Source organism: Hyperolius riggenbachi, chromosome 3, assembly GCF_040937935.1.
Source record: "Hyperolius riggenbachi isolate aHypRig1 chromosome 3, aHypRig1.pri, whole genome shotgun sequence".
Classification (NCBI taxonomy): Eukaryota; Metazoa; Chordata; class Amphibia; order Anura; family Hyperoliidae; genus Hyperolius; species Hyperolius riggenbachi.
In genome coordinates this window covers 318,897,289-318,916,441 of record NC_090648.1, presented here as the reverse complement: position 1 = coordinate 318,916,441, position 19,153 = coordinate 318,897,289, and the positions used below count along the sequence as shown (strand labels likewise).

The 19,153-nt window shown below is 42.7% G+C and overlaps 1 protein-coding gene across 1 annotated transcript in view; it reads left to right on the top strand.

Annotated features, from left to right (window-relative positions):
• Positions 1-12,301, top strand: part of METAP2 (methionyl aminopeptidase 2) — a 29,200-nt gene extending 16,899 nt beyond the window's left edge. The window contains exons 3-11 of the mRNA XM_068276792.1: positions 457-519; positions 1,062-1,164; positions 2,740-2,901; positions 4,902-5,083; positions 5,160-5,254; positions 5,336-5,432; positions 9,541-9,644; positions 9,728-9,843; positions 11,904-12,301. Coding sequence (XP_068132893.1) covers positions 457-519; positions 1,062-1,164; positions 2,740-2,901; positions 4,902-5,083; positions 5,160-5,254; positions 5,336-5,432; positions 9,541-9,644; positions 9,728-9,843; positions 11,904-12,156 — 1,175 coding nt within the window. The 3' untranslated portion in view covers positions 12,157-12,301. The remainder of the gene's footprint in view (positions 1-456; positions 520-1,061; positions 1,165-2,739; positions 2,902-4,901; positions 5,084-5,159; positions 5,255-5,335; positions 5,433-9,540; positions 9,645-9,727; positions 9,844-11,903) is intronic.
• The last annotated feature ends 6,852 nt before the right edge of the window (positions 12,302-19,153 follow it).

The following is a 19,153-nucleotide window of genomic DNA, read 5'->3' as shown; positions in this document are numbered from 1 at the left end:
AGTGCCGCCAAGTGCATGCCCGATCGACACTGCAACTAATTGCACCCGAAATTAGTTGCATTAATCGGCCGGACATGCTGCAAGATGGGCAGACAGGTAATGTATTGAGCACTGGGAGGGGGGGCACCGGATGTGGCGCACCAGTCTGACTTCAATCGGAAATGCCTGATCTGCATGCTTGTCCAGGGTCTGTGGCAAAATGTATCAATTAGAGGCAGATGGCGGGATAGCCAGGCAATTTACATTGTTTAACATAGACTGGAGGGGTGTGGTCAGAGGCGTATGAAGGCATGAACAGCAGGAAAAGCTTCCAAACCAGGAAGTCTAGCAACATTCAGTTGCTTTAAATTGTAGCCATGTAGTTATCCCACCTGTCCCTGTCAAGCTGATTATTCATGATCGGGCAGTTTTAGTAGCAAAAAACAAGCCTGTGATAAGTGTTCTTTGTTTTTTAAGACGGCGATGGTAAGGGAGATGGTGCAGCTGGGAAAAAGAAGAAGAAAAAGAAGAAGAAAGGAGGTGAGCGTGACTTTGATTATGCAAACCTATTATAGCATGATAATTTAATTGTACATAGAAGCAGCTGAACAAACATTTAAAAAGTCTATATGACCCACAGCCTTATTTACCAGCAGTGATGAGCTCACGAGTAGTGCGCTATTGGAATCCATAATTAAAATGAGGCTTGATTGACTTGGTGTTTAAATAATGAGCAGATGAGCTTTGCTTCGTTACAGAGGCTGGTGTGACAACACCAGGATATTTTGGGGCTAGTAAGCAATGCTGTGTATATACACTCACTTTAGTAGGAAAACTTGTGCACTTATTCATGCAATAATCTTATACCGGTAAGTCATGTGGCAGCAGCGCAATGCATAAACTCATATTGGTACAGGACACAAGGGTCAGTTAAACTCCATAAAAAAGCTGAACTCAAGCTGTTTTAAAAGGCATTTTGTTTTAGACCGATATAGAAATGTCTGGTCATATCTTCTAATCCTTTCCTACTCTATCCAAAACTTAAATTATTTCTGAGGTTAGTGACTGTTTTTTCCTTGCAGGCAAATCCCAAACAGATCCGCCTTCTATTCCCATTTGTGAACTCTTTACAAATGGTGTATTTCCAATAGGACAGGAGTGCGAATATCCAGCAGCCCAGGATGGGTATGTATTTCATGGCAATCATCCTTCCTGCCAGGGTTTCTGATTATTTATAGCATTGCATTTTGGGGTATACTTCTGTGATGTGATCCACTTTAATGGCCAGTATTAAACAATTAAACAGCAGAGTACACAGTCTACCCCCCCTCCCCCATAGCCTTTGGATGGTATTATCAGAAATATCAAGCACTACGTTTTTCAGAAAACTGATATTGGTGAATCTGGTTCTTAATGTTGTCAATTAGCCCGAAAGCTTTGAGTTGTATGTTGCCAGATGAAGCATTGATGTTGATTAGTATTGAACATATGTAAGGACAGCTCTATGCCTTGTTGAATGTTAGAGTAGATGTAATATGCAATCATTTGTTAACTTTATGACCCAAATGAACTACCAGTTTGTTTTGCATTTATATGTACTTTGTTCTTGACATTAAAGAGACTATTTAAACAAAAAAAAATTCTCCTGTGGAAGTTTGCACTTTCTACATTTAAAGCCAATCTCCAGGTATTGCAGACATTTCTTGAGCAGTCTGATTTCTAACTTCAACCGGTAAGCACACTATCTCCCCCTTCAGCAGGTGAGGGACTTGGTCCCTGGTGAATGACTGTTTACTGGTTTATAGTAGGAGTGGGCCAGATTGCCAATCACCCTTGCTACAGCAAGGCCCTGTGGAAGTAGGAGTGGCTTGGACTGCAGTTCTCTTGGAGAGTACAAGATGGAGTCTGACCATGTCACCCATCTGGTGAAAATTAAACAAGATTTTGAGCGTTTGTTCACATAACTAGAGGTGTGAGTGTGAGGGATGTGGTGATGCTTTTTAAAGAGACTCTGAAGCGAGTGAGATAGGGTTTGGTTACAGTAAAAAAAAAAACCTTAAATAGAGCTAAACCGCCGCTATCCCACTGCAAAACAAGGGGTTTTTACCCCCCAAATCCCCCCTGCAAAATCCACAACTTTCCTGGTCGTGAATTTTGCTGCTCATGGAGGCAGAGCTATGAGCTGCAGCTCTGCCTCCATGCGCGTCAATCTGCCGGCGGATCTCAGGCTCTCCCCGCCCCTCTCAGTGAAGGCAGATTGAGAGGGGCGGGGAGAGGCGGCGATCAGCTGGGATTGACGCGCTGAGAGGCAGAGCTACAGCCATTAGCACTGCCTCAAGCAGGAAGCGCTCCCCGGACACGAGAGGGGATTTGGGGGGTTAAAACCCCTCGTTTAGCCGCGGGATATTGGCGGTTTAGCTCTATGTAAGGTCCTTTACTATAATCAAAGGCTATCTAACTCGCTTCAGAGTCTCTTTAATACCTGAAATTTTGGATTTGTTTTTTTTTACTATTTTTGAAGGGAAAATACCACATTTGGAATTGCTATTTACTAGATATTCTTCAGTAGAAATATAAACTTCCTGTGATGCTTTGACACTGGATGTTTTGTGACACATTACAGAGCTTTTTTTTTTTTTTTTTCTTCTTGCTCTCAACCTACAATTCCCTTTCTCTTCAACCAATTTCTAACTCTGTGTGCTGCTGGTTGGGAGCCCCCATTCAGTTGATAAGCTTATATAAGCTGTGTTTGTCATGCAGGCGTACAGCTGCTTGGAGAACAACCAGCGAAGAAAAGAAAGCTCTGGACACGGCCAGCGAAGAAATATGGACTGACTTTAGACAAGCTGCTGAAGCTCACAGACAAGTGAGGAAATATGTTATGAGTTGGATGAAGCCGGGCCTAACCATGATTGAGATCTGGTAATTTTTTACTGTGCTTGCTAAATACAACAAGAAAACATTAGCCTATGGTTAGTGACTTGCCAAGAGATTCATGGACCTTTTTAAGCCTTGGTTAGAATGCTGAGGAGTTAACAGAAGCAGCAAACTAGTTGTAAAGTATAAAGCCGTGGATATATATATATTAGAAATGTATTTTAATGAAAAGACAAAAGAGCACATTGTGATGTTTTAATGTACAATACCAAAACCACCAAAACATGCAAACTGGTATAACTTAGGTGTCTGCATTGAGCAGGATTATACAGTATGGGGGACATTTGAAGAGGACTTGTGGACAGTCTGTGAATGAGGTTATACTACAAAGATGAGCGGGTTCTCCCAGGCAGAGTCCATTGTTTAGTAGAGTGACTCATTTATGGATCAGTCAGCCAAGCTATCTGGCTCTCCAGGCTAGTTTGCAGGCAGGAGGCATTGTTCCCATTGGCAAACGCGGATGGCCGTGCGTTTGGAACGCAACGCGTACGAACACACGCCATCCGCGTTTGTATGCGGATTCACTGAAAGTGAATGGGACAGCCGCGCGTTTTAGGAAAAAATGCATGCAGCATGCGTTCCCGGACAGCACAGGTCCGGAACGTATACAGTGTGAACATCACAGTGCAGTCTATGCACTGTCTGATGCCGTGCGTGTCGGCCTCCTGCACGTGTTCCCGAAACACGGATGGGAACGCGTGCAGTGTGAACGGGGCCTTAGTCTAAATACTGACTAAAGACAGTTTCATCTCAATTAATGCTGGGAATACACCATGAGATTTTTTGGCAGATGGTTCAATAGATAATTTTCGACAGGTCCGATCTGATTTCTGATCGATTTCTCATAGATGTGAATGAAAAAGATTGGAAAATTGATTGGACAGTAAATCTGCTGAAAAATCTCATTGTGTATTCCCAGCATAAGAGGTTTTGTTAACTACTGAAGGGGGGCCAGAAAACGTTTACACTTGTCTCCCAAAAAAGTCTTGTTGAACCACTTCAGGATCGCAGTTTTTTTCCCTTAAAAACCAAAACAGTTTTCAGCGCTCCTCCCATTAATTCAGCAATAACTTTGTTACTGATCACACTGAAATGATCTATATATTGTTTTTTTTTTCGCCACAAATTAGGCTTTCTTTGGGTGGTACTATTTGCTAAGGATTATTTTATTTTATATGCATTGGAAAGGGAATAATGAGAGAGAAAAACAATTCCCAGTTTTCAGCCATTATAGTTTTAAAATAAAATGTGCTTCGATACATAAAACCCACACATTTTATTTGCCCCGGTTATTACAACGTTTAAATTGTGTCCCTAGTACAATGTATGGCGATAATATTTTATCTGGAAATAAAGGTGTATTTTTTCAGTTTAGGCTTTTTTAGTACTATTTCACTTTGTACAAGACTTTATTTGCAAAATGAACAGTAATATATCCTCATGACATACATATAGAATAGTCCCGATTTATGTAATTTAACAAATGTTTTATTTTGGTAACCGTGGGCAGGATTGGAACAAATAATGAAATAAAAATAAACTAATAATAATTTATATGTAAAAATAGTATAGTGGTGTAATTGGGTGTATTTTTACTATTTGACCACGGAGACAGTGCTACTGAGACAGTGTTCTATTAGTAGAAACATGGAAATATTGGGTCTTTTTTGAATGAGTGCTTGAGTCTCCTGCTCCAAGCTCTCGGAAAACACAGGCACAGTGATCGGGGTTGAGAATACCCCAAACACAGAGGGGATTGCGATGGTGAGGCGAACAAAAACGACGTGGTGATCGTTAACGTGGCAGTAAGTTAACAGTATGCATATCTACGCCCCTGATCCGCACATGAAGTATACAGGGCGTAGATATGAATACCAGGGATTCTGAAGTAGTTAAAAGTTCTCATATGAGGAAAAAATACCATTGGTAATTTATACCTTTTTTTTTTTTGTGTTTGTTTTTTTTTGTTTTGTTTGTATTTTCAGTGAAAAACTGGAGGACTGCTCCCGCAAGCTCATTAAAGAGAACGGATTGTATGCGGGGCTAGCCTTTCCCACAGGCTGCTCCTTAAACAACTGTGCAGCCCACTACACTCCAAATGCCGGGGATACCACAGTGTTACAGTATGATGATGTTTGCAAGATTGACTTTGGAACCCATATTAATGGTAAATAAATGTGACCAGATGCTACACCTATTGTAAATAAATACCCTGTTGTAAATGTTTTGTGTGGTCTTTACAGGTCGTATAATTGACTGCGCTTTCACGGTCACGTTCAATCCAAAGTATGACAAGCTGCTGGAAGCAGTCAAAGATGCTACAAACACTGGAATAAGGGTAGGTTTCATGCCCAGGAGATCATTTTGTAAACTTTTGTCTTGTGTGTGTCAGTTGCTAATTTTCTGTTTATTGCTTTAGTGTTCTGGTATTGATGTTCGCCTCTGTGATGTTGGAGAAGCAATACAGGAAGTTATGGAATCTTATGAGGTTGAAATTGATGGCAAAACATATCAAGGTGAATATTTACTCTGGTGTTCAGCCCAGGCAGAATAAAGTTGCAGTATAAAACTGTGACAGCTTAGAACAGTGGAACACTGACAAAAACCACAAACCTAACAGCCAACTTTCACCACCAGACAGGGTAAGGGTCTGTGTGAGATGACCACAGCTGCTTGTAGTATAGGGATTGTATGGGAGGGTAATATCTTCCTTCTGAGAGACATCTGAAAAACAGTTATAGGCCATTGTCTCTGCTTAATGCTTTATGCCATCTGCAGTAGCACGTTTTCATCTACCGTATGTATAAATGGAAGCATTAATTGTGAAAATATTTGTAAATCAGTCCCCCCTCCTTAGAGAGCCTTGTCACTTGATTTTCTTTTATGTGAGCGAGTTCATTGTTGGTCACAATCCATTTGAGAGCCTTCGTTTTTAAATAAGCAATGCTATTATAGATAAAACCCATATGTTTTATTTGCCTGTTTGTCCTGGCTTTTACAACATTTAAATTATACTAGCGGACCCGCGGCATAGCATACGCCGCATAAGAGAGTAGCGGGCAGGAAGGGGGTATTGGGTCCCCCATCTGCACTCCCCCTCCAGCTTGAGCGCAGCAGCAGCAGCCGCTGCTATTAGTAAGAGGCAGCGGGCGGGGATGACTCACCTCTTCCGCGTTCCAGCGTGCATTCCACTGTCGGCACTTCCTGCAATGCTGCCCACTGTATTGTAAGTGGGCGGCATTGCAGGAAGTGACGACAGTGGAAGGCGGAAGCGGTGAGTCATCCCAGTCCACTGCCTCTTACTAATAGCGGCAGCTGCTGCTGAACTTAACCACTTCCCGACCGCCTAACGCACAGAGGCGGCCGGGAAGTGGAGCCCTGAAGGACCGGCTCACCCACAGAGGCGGCGGTCCTTCTAAGGGCATGGGCGGAGCGATCGCGTCATCCGTGACGCGATCCTCCGCCGGCGCCTGTCACCGCTCGCCCGCCGCAACATCCCGCCGGCTATACGGAAGCGCCGGCGGGATGTTAACCCCGCGATCGCCGCATACAAAGTGTATAATACACTTTGTAATGTTTACAAAGTGTATTATACAGGCTGCCTCCTGGCCTGGTGGTCCCAGTGTCCGAGGGACCACCAGGGCAGGCTGCAGCCACCCTAGTGTGCACCCAAGCACACTGATTTCTCCCCCCCCTGCCCCAGATCGCCCACAGCACCCCTCAGACCCCCCCCTGCCCACCCCCCAGACCCCTGTTTGCACCCAATCACCCCCCTAATCACCCATCAATCACTCCCTGTCACTATCTGTCAACGCTATTTTTTTTTTATCTCCCCCCCCTGCCCACTGCCCCCTCCTGATCACCCCCCCACCCCTCAGATTCTCCCCAGACACCCCCCCCCCTGTGTACTGTATGCATCTATCCCCCCTGATCACCTGTCAATCACCTGTCAATCACCCCCTGTCACTGCCACCCATCAATCAGCCCCTAACCTGCCCCTTGCGGGCAATCTGATCACCCACCCACACCAATAGATCGCCCGCAGATCCGACATCAGATCACCACCCAAACGCAGTGTTTACATCTATTCTCTCCTCTAAACACCCACTAATTACCCATCAATCACCCCCTATCACCACCTGTCACTGTTACCCATCAGATCAGACCCTAATCTGCCCCTTGCGGGCACCCAATCACCCGCCTACACGCTCAGATTGCCCTCAGACCCCCCCTTATCAATTCGCCAGTGCAATATTTACATCTGTTCTTCCCTGTAATAACCCACTGATCACCTGTCAATCACCTACCACCCATCAATCACCCCCTGTCACTGCCACCCATCAATCACCCCCTGTCACTGCCACCCATCAATCACCCCCTGTCACTGCCACTCATCAATCAGCCCCTAACCTGCCCCTTGCGGGCAATCTGATCACCCACCCACACCAATAGTTCGCCCGCAGATCCGACGTCAGATCACCTCCCAAGGGCAGTGTTTATATCTGTTCTCTACCCTAAACACCCACTAATTAGCCATCAATCAGTTAGCGGAAATTGATTTTAATTGTGTTTTTTCACAAAGTGTCATTTTCCGCTAACTTGTGACAAAAAATAAAATCTTCTTTGAACTCACCATACTCCTAACGGAATACCTTGGGGTGTCTTCTTTCTAAAATGGGGTCATTTATGAGGTTCCTATACTGCCCTGGCATTTTAGGGGCCCTAAACCGTGAGGAGTAGTCTTGAAACGAAATTTCTCAAAATGACCTGTGAAATCCTAAAGGTACTCATTGGACTTTGGGCCCTTTAGCGCAGTTAGGGTGCAAAAAAGTGCCACACATGTGGTATCACCGTACTCAGGCGAAGTAGTATAATGTGTTTTGGGGTGTATTTTTACACATACCCATGCTGAGTGGGAGAAAGATCTCTGTAAATGGACAATTGTGTGTAAAAAAAATTAACAAATTGTCATTTACAGAGATATTTCTCCCACCCAGCATGGGTATGTGTAAAAATACACCCCAAAACACATTATACTACTTCTCCTGAGTACGGCAATACCACATGTGTGGCACTTTTTGCAGCCTAACTGCGCTAAGGGGTCCAAAGTCCAATGAGCACCTTTAGGCTTTACAGGGGTGCTTACAATTTAGCACCCCCCAAAATGTCAGGACAGTAAACACACCCCACAAATGACCCCATTTTGGAAAGTAGACCCTTCAAGGTATTCAGAGAGGGGCATGGTGAGTCCGTGGCAGATTTCATTTTTTTTTGTCGCAAGTTAGAAGAAATGGAAACTTTTTTTTTTTTTTCTTTTTTTTCTCACAAAGTGTCATTTTCCACTTACTTGTGACACAAAATAATATCTTCTATGAACTCACTATGCCTCTCAGTGAATACTTTGGGATGTCTTCTTTCCAAAATGGGGTCATTTGGGGGGTATTTATACTATCCTGGAATTCTAGCCCCTCATGAAACATGACAGGGGGTCAGAAAAGTCAGAGATGCTTGAAAATGGGAAAATTCACTTTTTGCACCATAGTTTGTAAACGCTATAACTTTTACCCAAACCAATAAATATACACTGAATGGGTTTTTTTTAATCAAAAACATGTTTGTCCACATTTTTCGCGCTGCATGTATACAGAAATTTTACTTTATTTGAAAAATGTCAGCACAGAAAGTTAAAAAAATCATTTTTTTGCCAAAATTCATGTCTTTTTTGATGAATATAATAAAAAGTAAAAATCACAGGAGCAATCAAATAGCACCAAAAGAAAGCTTTGTTAGTGACAAGAAAAGGAGCCAAAATTCATTTAGGTGGTAGGTTGTATGAGCGAGCAATAAACCGTGAAAGCTGCAGTGGTCTGAATGGAAAAAAAGTGGCCGGTCCTTAAGGGGTAGAAAGCCCTAGGTCCTCAAGTGGTTAAGCTAGAGGGGGAGTGCAGATGGGGGACCCAGGTGATGAAGGGGGGTCTGACCCCCCCCGCCTCCCCCCGCCGCTGTGCCCAATACCCCCTCCAGCTCGGCGCCAAGTGTAGGCTCGCCCCCGGGGGCAGGGCGCTACTGCTTCTTCTTGCTTGGACCGGCCCTAGAGGCAGGACGCTACTTCTTCTTGCTTGAAGGTTGAGGCACTTAGCCTAATACACACTAGGGAAGCTATTTATGAATTGATTTATTTTTTAAGTCACTTTTTTTTTTAATACTTCTTACTTTCATTATTATGAATGAACATGGCTCCTGATTTGGTGTCCTTGTTTATTCATTCCCAAGCACTTCAATTGGTTCCCCTTCAATCCTCCACGTGTAAATTGCACTGTGTGAATGTCAGTCTCCATTTGTTTCTCACCTTGGGTTCCCGTTAAGCACTAAACCTGATCCTGAAGGTGTGCACACACAACTGCCAGCCCCATTTTGACTTGGTGAAAGATAGTTCATATGTTTCTGAACGTATTTCTATGAAAGTGTAACCAATTTGACAGTAGGTACATGGTTGTGTAGCAGAATGCATTTCCATAAGTGAGAATCTTAATTATCTGTAGGCAGAAAAATTATGATAGGTTTGGTTTATAGATCTGTATTTTTTATTTTATTTTTTTTGCGACATGACTTTTCTCTTTTTAGTGAAACCCATACGGAATCTGAATGGTCATTCTATTGGCCCCTATAGAATACATGGTGGTAAAACTGTGCCTATTGTGAAAGGAGGAGAAGCAACCCGAATGGAGGTATATTACCTGTTAATGGAGCATATTTGTATTGTGCACACACTGGTGTTCTTGAGTGGAGACATTATACATTTTTCTTACAGGAAGGTGAGGTGTATGCAATAGAAACCTTTGGCAGCACTGGAAAGGGAGTTGTTCATGATGACATGGAATGTTCTCACTACATGAAAAACTTTGACGTTGGCCATGTACCTATTAGGTAAGCTAATGATGTAGTGGATTATTAGGTGTTTGGGTTTTTTTAAGAAATATTTTTATTACACAATTCTTTTCTGTAGAGTGTGGAAGCAGTTGAGGTGGGTTTGCATCTCATCTCACTTACATCTCATTTTATTGATATGGACCTAAACTCAACCTGTTTTTTTTTTGTTTTTTTTTCTCTTTTTCCCTGCTGTAAGTGCCTATTTATTGGCTAGGTCACAGTATTTCTGAAGTATATTTAGGCTCCTGCTAAACAAAAAAAAACTAGGTCAGGGTTTTCCAAAGTGCTGGACAATAGTTTTCTAGTGGCCCTCAAAGTTCTCTATTAGGGTAAACTACTTTGTTTCTATTTTGCCTTTCCTTTGACCTCCAATAGGTAGTCCCATAGTTACTTCTATAGATCCACAAAACAAAGTCTGCATTTGCACACATTTTTGATGGTGTGTACTTCGGCCATTTTTTTGTAGTCCTATAATAACTGCTGTAGAATTACAGAACATGGCCACACGAATGTCAAGTTGGAGGAGGAGAAGCAGTAGAACAGGTGAGTGAAGGAAGGTGTGTTTGTGTTGGGGTGTGTGTGTGTGTGTGTGTGTGTGTGTGTGTACACAGCAGGAGAGGAGGGGACACGGGGAGAGGAGACGATGCACAGGAGAATGGGCACATGACGACAGGAAGTGGTATGGAAGGGACACAGGAGGGAGCACAAGTAGACAGGAGGGGGCACTGAAGGGCAGATGGACATGGGGGGGGGGGGGGGGGGCGAGAAAGAAGCTACAGGGACTGCACAGATGGAGAGGAGGGTGGATAGGAAGAGGCACAGGGGAACAGAAGCTTGAAATGGGATTGGAGACAACAGAAGGAGGTGGCATAGAGTGGGCCCTAAAGGACATGGGGAGCCACAGGAGAAGGAGGCAAAAAGTATTACATAGGAGAGGGCGCACAAAGTAAGCACAGTGACATTAGGAGGCACAGAGGGCACAAGTAGACAGGCGGAGAACGGGATACTGGAGGCTCATGGAAAGAGTGTTGGCACAGTGGGATGCTGGAGTCATTTGGGGACAGAAGTGGGACAGAGGGGTGACTTACAAAGACATTCCGCTCAAGAATAAACCTACAGTCCCCATCTCGTTTAACTGCGGACTACCTGTATAATTGGCATAGTGTACCTAGGGGCTATTGTCAAATATGATTACGTTAAATTTCTCTAGTTTGGTTCTCTAGCAGTTTCAAGAACAGTAATATGGCCCTTGGTCTTAGGACCAACTTGACTGTTGTCATCTAGATTATAACTGCAATGTACACCCCTATTAAAGAATTTAAAATGAAAAGAATTGGCGGGTGCCAGGCAAAGTAACTGACCCACTCGCCCATAACTTTAACAATAAAAGCCTGTAATGTTATTATTTTGAAACTCCCAACACGTGCTCTGAAATATTTGCATCTCAACGACCATGTCTAGTCCTGAATAAACGGTGCCATTAATGTGTTCAACCTATTTAAAGATTTGTGTTTAAAAAAACAAAACAAAAAACTGTTGCAGAGGTGCAGTAGTATATCAGTTCAGTGACCTCTGAGATGTCACATGCCATTGATGTGCAGCTGCTTGCATCGACCATATATGTGGAAGACCTGATTGGGTTTCACATGCAGTGACCTGCTGGTGGTATATCCCGCTTGTGGGGTGGCTGAACTAAGCAGTTTAGCCATCTTGTGATCCAACCCACAGAGAAACAGACTGGGTAGAGTGGTGTGCTGATGTAAATCTTTCTTAGGTGCCATCTTGTTTGCTTCAGCATAAGCCAAGGCAAAGGATTTAAGCTTTATGTTTCACCATATGAGTAATGAAACGGAATTAAAACTTATACTGCTGGCTACTTATTGTGTGATACCTAGATATAGGTCCACTTCAAACAGGTGGGAGGGCCATGCAAGTAGTATCTCGTAGTAAACTCTCTAGTTGTCTGTCCAGAAGTAATTTTCTCTTAACTACCTTGATATTTTTATTTTTTTTGCATATATCTGATTTAATTGACACACAGGTTTCCTTTCTTACAGGCTTCCAAGGGCAAAACACTTGTTAAATGTCGTCAACGAGAACTTTGGCACTCTTGCTTTCTGCCGCAGATGGCTGGACAGACTTGGAGAAAGTAAATACCTGATGGCACTAAAGAACCTGTGTGATTTGGGTATAGTTGACCCCTACCCACCACTCTGCGATATCAAAGGCTCCTACACAGCACAATTTGAGCATACCATCCTATTGCGCCCAACCTGCAAAGAAGTTGTCAGCCGAGGAGATGACTATTAAAAGTTAATATTGAACTTGCTGTTGTCAATCTCTAAATACTGCTTCTGTGGAAGCACATTCTAAGAATCATTCAAAAAAGTGATGTCCTCATTTCCACAGCCAAACTTGGAATGAATGTGGATTAAAGGTATAGCTTTACTAACAATCTGGCAAAGTTAACTTTCTGACCTTAAAAATAGTTCATTCATTTAACTCCTTGGTTCAGGGGAATGTTCGTTTCTGCTAAATGTTTTGCATTTGAGAGGCTTTTGAAGCATTTATATTCACATATACTAGCACAAGTTTTCTTCAACTTAATTCTGCAGATTCTGGCACTGCATTTTAATTCCCTGGAAAAAGTTTTTTGTTTTTTTTGTAAAAAGCATAAAATAAAATTGATTTTTTTTCGGATCAGAACCCATCAGTTCATGAAGCAATTGTATGTAGATTTCTAGAACGCGGGGCTGTTTTTAAAGTACACCTGAAGTGAGAGAGATATAGAGATTGCCATATTTATTTATTTTTTTAAACAATACCAGTAGCTTTGCTGTTCTGCTGATCTCTTTGGCTGCAGTAGTGTCTGATGCACCTAAAACAAGCATGCAGCCTGTCAGACTTCTTTCAGAGCAGCTGATTTGCATTCTTGTTCAGGTCCCTTTCACACTTGCGTGTTGGGTTACCCTGTTCTGCCGCATGGTAACGATACGCTAATAAGTCTATGGGGCATTTCATATTTGGCACGGTGCAACACGATCTGAAGAAAGTGCCCGATTTGCCACGAGAGCAACAGCGCGTTTTCGTTCATCACGACTAGAAGTCATGTAAGTCTGACACAGCTTTTTTTTTTTTTTTTTTCTCGGCATTTGGGTTGCAGCACATGCGGAAGTGTATTTTTTCCAATACACTTTTGTGCAATTTGAATTTCTGCCACAGGAAGTGTGTGCTAGAGAGCCTCACTTCCTGCTTGGCTTGCACCCAGAAGGGACATTACCGCGGTAATCCCTGAAGGCTATTTTTAGCAGCTTTAACGTCTGTTTCCAGTGTGAAACAGGCCTCAGGGTCTATGGCTAAATGTATTAGCGGTAGAGGATCAGCAGGACAACCAGGCAACTGGTATTGCTTAAAAGGAAACCAATATGTCAGCCTCCATATCAGTCTCACTTCAGATGTGCTTCAAAGAGAGTCTGAAGTCTTATAAAAATCATCTTTTTGTTTTGTTTTAGCATTCCTGATAGTGCTAAAGATAAATATCTTATAAAAAGATGATTTTTATAAGGCTTCAGACTCAACTTACTAGTTTCTTGTCAGGGCTATGTTCAATGCACAGGACCTCCTGAAGTAATTGTGCATGGAGCTGTCCTGTGACCAATGGGTGTACAATATTGCTACATTGATCTAAAAGATAGATGCACTATTTTTGGGAACTGTTTCTTGTACACGTGCATGTTTCACTTAGACGGCCAGAGCTCTCAGAGCTGGTCAGTGATCAAAATAAATAAGCAGCACTATTTCTGATTACTAGAGAGAGAGTGAACATTCATAAAACAGCTGCAAGCTCAGTGAAATTCCCAGCTCATTGCACCTGCCTTTATAAATCACCCCCCAACTGCATATAGATGGAGCATTTATTATCCCAAAAAGGATATCATTTTGGGCCAAAACTGTTGTTAATGTGTCCATTCATTATTTTGAGAAAACAAACCTTTAGAAATATCTAATGTCTGTATGTTTGGCTCCTGTAATGTTCCTTATACATTTTTTTAATGTAAAGAAACCTTTGCTTAGCCACCTGGTGTGGGAGGAAACTTACCATTGTCAGTAAAAGTTAATCTGTACCATACACACTCTCGAGTACAGGTCTTTGAAGAAGTATGGGAGCTGCCATCTTTGCCTTATACAAAAAGTGGACCTTAAAGTGTATCAAAGATCACAAGCAATAAAGATTCTATACTTGGGCTTCCTCCAGCTCCATAAGCACGTGAGTCTCTCACCATCCTCATGCGGTCTGCCGTTCAGCCCCGGTAACTGGTTGTCGCATCAACTTGGGTCTACTGCGCAGGCAGCCAATACTAGACCCAACTGAACTTGTTCAGTGTTCTTACCAGAATTTTTTTCCAGCTGGGTGGCATGAAATAGTAGCCGGGTGGCATGAAAAAGTAGTCGGGTGGGGCGAGCTGAGAATGCAGGGCCGGTGCTTCTGTGTGCAAGTCTGATTACAGAATAAGAGGTGGTGAGCTGATGACAGTTGGGTGCTCGCCAAAACTAGCCGGGTGCAGCACCCGGCTAAAAGAGCCAGGGGGGAACACTGCTTTTACCGGGGCTGATTGCCGCTGAATGGCAGACCACAGGAGGAAGGTGAGTAACTCCCACGTGTTTATGAGGCTGGAGGAAGCCCCGAGTAAGTATCAAATCTTTATTGCTTTTGATCTCTGGTACACTTTAGGTATGGGGTATGTTCTAAATTACTGGAGTATGTGTGCTGCCCCTGGTCTCTTTTGCTCTCATTTTGGAGTAGTAATGGTACTTGTTTTCTACCAGATGGTGCACCACTTTGAAGATTGTGGATTATGTATCAGGCAGTGAATTGGTGTGCACTCACTATCTGATCTATTGGGGACTATAAGTATGCAGTATGTTATACATGACTGGAGTATGTTTATAGATAGGCTTTAAGGCCAGATAATTGCCATATAACAGGCATTGAAATCATTTGTTAGAAGGGGTCTTTCCTAACACTATGCCAAAGGGTGGTAGCAGGTGATCGCATTTATTGGCATAGTGGGTGTAAGCAGACACTATATGGTGTTTATAGTGATCAATCTAAGCTCTGGCTATGCCACATGAATAGTAGCTTTCCAAGGCCATGAATGTTACCCTAAACATATGAAGCTTATATAGCTGATCTGGACATCAATTGGTTTGTAAGAAATATAAAAATCTTATACTTTACTGAAAAAAAGAGCTATTCTTGCTGTTTACTGCCCAAATGAATGAAGTAAATGATGTTGGCTTACAGGTGCAGGAGCAACGAAGCACATATTTTATTGTGACTTTTGCTGCTTGCGATTCCTAGCTAATGGCAATCTGGCTGTGACATTGCGAAGACTGAAAATTCTGTCTAGCTGTTAGATTTATATGAATGTTCCTTCAACGCAAATTTCTATGTTTGACAGAAAATGAAGATGTGCACAGCCATTGAAAATCCCAAACGTTGTGTAAATGTATCACCTGTTTAACTGATCACTAGTGGTTGATCAGCAATGCAGAAGCAAGGCTGTGGCGTCGTAAGTTGGAGCAATTTTGGGGTAACGAGAGCCGGTGGATTTATACAATGAGTTGGTGGTTTCATACACTGACAAGTTGAAGTTGGATGATTTTTGTACCGACTCCACAACCCTAAAGTCTAGCTAGGGCTGCACATTGTTTTCTGGTGAACCCATTTGGCAATTTTTATGACACATTGGCCCATATGCAATAAACTCTTTCTCCTGAGTTTTCTCCTAGGAGATAATTTTTCATCTTCTATTTAAAATAACTTTTCAGCATTTTGCAATTGAAAAAGTACTAAAAAGAAGTTGAAAAACTACTCCCAAAATTATGTTGAGTACTTTTTTGCTTCCTGAGAATTCAAAATGTATTTTATTTGCACGTAGGAGAAAACTCAGGTGAAAAAGTGAATTGCATATAGGCCATTGTGCTTTGAAAATGTTAGTCTTAAAGGGCAACTAAAGCGAGAGGGATTTGGAGGCTGCCATTGTTGTTTCCCATTAAACAATACCAGTTGCCTGGCTGCCCTGCTGATCCTCTGCTGAGCAAGCATATGCATGATCAGGTGTTTCTGACATTGTCAGATCTGACAAGATTAGCTGCATGCATGCTTATGGTGTACTGCAGCCAAAAAGATCAGCAGGGCTGCCAGGCAACTGGTATTGTTTAACAGGAAATAAATATGGCAGCCTCCATATTCTTTTCACTTCAGTTGTTGTTCAACAGCGTGTTATAATCACAAAGGTACTTGCATCTTTTGTAGCTCTAATGGTGCCCATACATGGTACTATAAAAAAATGTTTAATTTTCTCATTTATTCAACCAAAACGATTGAATGGAAAAAGTCAAAAAATTTTCGATGAAGAAAAATGAACAATTATCCAGTTGTTTTTTTTCCAAAACAAAAAAAAATCTGATCGGGCATGTTGGAAAAATCTTTATACTATATCTAACGGAATAATCAAAATGATCTAATCGAAAAAAAAAAAATTGTACCATGTATGGGCACCTTAATCGAGATGTAACAGTGTCTAAGGAACTGATCAAAGGTAAATCCTATACAGGAAGTGAAAAAATGACTATCTGAAAGAAGACTTTAGTTGATCATCTTGAATAATGTGAGTTATGGCATGACCTGCCACGGCTAGATTTGGGAAGATAATCCATCTGATTTACGATTTTTACTGGACACTAGCAACACAAGAAGAAAGATGCAGAAAAGACAGCATTGCAGGATTTTTTAAAATTGCATCACAATCGGAATTGCATGTAGTGTGAAAGAGCGCTGAGTGGATAAACTGTGTTCCTATGAAGGGAATATGGATGGTTTAGGAATGTAGTTTACTTGCTATTTGTAGTGATTAAGGTTATATCATAAGCAATTTGGCAAAAGTTATGCTTGCTACTATGGAAGATGGGCTTTTGTCCACAATGTGTATGGTAGGGTCAGAATGTTTGCTATGGAATGTCTAGTCAGGCCATTTTATAAGTCCTTTCTCCCAAGTTTGTAATGGTAGCAGAATCTTAACTATCTAACGACTGTGTCACGCCAGTGGGCGTGACCGTGGTGGCAGCCCCAGGACAGTCTAACACCAATTGGCGTTAAGTCCTGGAGCTGCAGTTTGGCAGGGAATGCGTGCGCGCATGCACGATCGCTTCCTGTCAGTTCACGGAGCTTCGTGATTAGCCGGCTAGACGCGATCACGGCTAGCAGACTATTTAGAGCTGACAGGGGAAAGAATTTACAATTGTAAACAAAGGGGCAGTGCAGCTGTTTCCTGCAGCACTGTACGAGGGACACTGGGCTGGCCCTCAGAGTGGCTCGATCTTTGTGACCTCTCATAGGCTGATGCCTATGAGAGGCGGGGAGCAGTTCCGATCTCCATCCAATGGTGATTAGGACGGCACGGGGGGGGGGGGGGGGGGAACAGAGGGAGGAAAAAAAATCTCTCTCTAGATAGGTAGATAGATTCGCAGCAGTGATCAGATACCTCCAGCAGAGTGTCCTATTAATGACACTAAAGCCTAGTACACACTAGCAATTTTGATAGGCCAATCATTGGTCAATTTTACCACCTCCATGTAGTATGACCATTTACCTATATAATCTGCATAGAATTGAAAATCTGTTTGGCCCTCATACTACATGGAGGTGGTAAAATTGACCAATCATTGCCCAATCAAAATTGCTAGTGTGTACTAGCCTTAAAAGGAGGAAAAAATGATTGGTGTGCAGAGTTGCAGGGCTGTGCAGCACCCTAACTAAATTGCACAGCCCTGTATTGTAAAAAAAAATGGCCTGGTCGTTAAAGGGAACCTAAACTGAGAAGGACAGGGATTTTTCCTTTTAAAATAATACCAGTTGCCCGACTCTCCTGCTGATCCTGTGTCTCTAATACGTTTAGCCACAGTCCCTCAACAAGCATGCGGATCAGGTGCTCTGACTGAAGTCAGACTGGATTAGCTGCATGCTTGTTTCAGGTCTGTGACTCAGCCTCTACTGCAACTAAAGAGATCAGCAGGGATGCCAGGCAACTGGTATTGTTTTAAAAGGAAAAATCCATATCCCTCTCGGTTTAGGTTCCCTTTAAGGGGGTTAAGAACAGCAGTCCTCAAGTGGTTAATTTTCCCCAGTAATCCTCCAGCAAGCACAAACACTTACAACCTTTCTCCTCATTTGTTTAGTCGACTCCAATTCTTTGTGACTTTATGGTTTTCTGTATTCTAGGTGTGTAAATCATTGCTTCTTTCAGTTGTTGCATAAGCATTTTCATAGCTTCACATATGCTGTCCATCCATCTTAGCCTCTGCTGTCCACGTCTCCTTTTGCTCTAAATTTTTTGTGACTTTTAAAACACTAATTTGGCTGCCAGCAATAGCTGGAAGCCGAATTACATCATTCCCTACCATCCACATCGACCTGGAGGGGGGATATAGTAATAAACGCCACCGAGACTTGTACAGATGCAGGGTGAGCTGTCTATCGGCTTTATCCTGTGCCCAAATCTTTGGCGGCATATTCATAGGTATGCCCACCACTTACGCGGATCACCTTTAGGATAGCAATGTGTCTGTGCTGGCTGCCCAGGAGGGATTTTGTGAATTTAACCTGACCAGTTTTTATACGGCGACCATTGAATCTGTCCTTTGCTCCTCCATCATCGTCTGGTACTTGGGGGCAAATGCAAAGGACAGGCTCAACCTCCAGAGAGTCATCAATGTGGCTGCGAAGATCATTGGGTCGCCCCTGCCACCCTTGGACCTTCTCCATGCATCCAGAATGAGGTCCAGGGCAAATAGAATTACACTCGACCCCTCCCACCCTGGCAATCACTTCTTCAGTCCCCTACGCTCGGGACGCCGCTACAGGTCCATCTACACCAAAACCACCAGGCGTAGGAACACTTTCTTCCCTCAAGCGATCACTCTCCTAAACTCAGACCCTCTCCCAAATGTCATCTCCTAAGTCCCTTCAGCACCTTGGGGCACCAGTGCACAAACTAGTATTCTTTGGTCATCTTTGCATAATACTGTATAGACTATCGCATCATATGGTGACAACCCCTAGATGTGTCATTGCTCTGGTGCAATGTTTCTTTACAAATCGTACTATGTGTTGGGCACCAGCACTGACGTCACTTGCCAATATGTTGAAATGTTTCCTTATAAATTGTACTATGTGTAGAGCTACTTTGCACTGTTGTCACTTGCCAACATGCTGAAATGTCTCTTTATAAATTGTACTATGTGT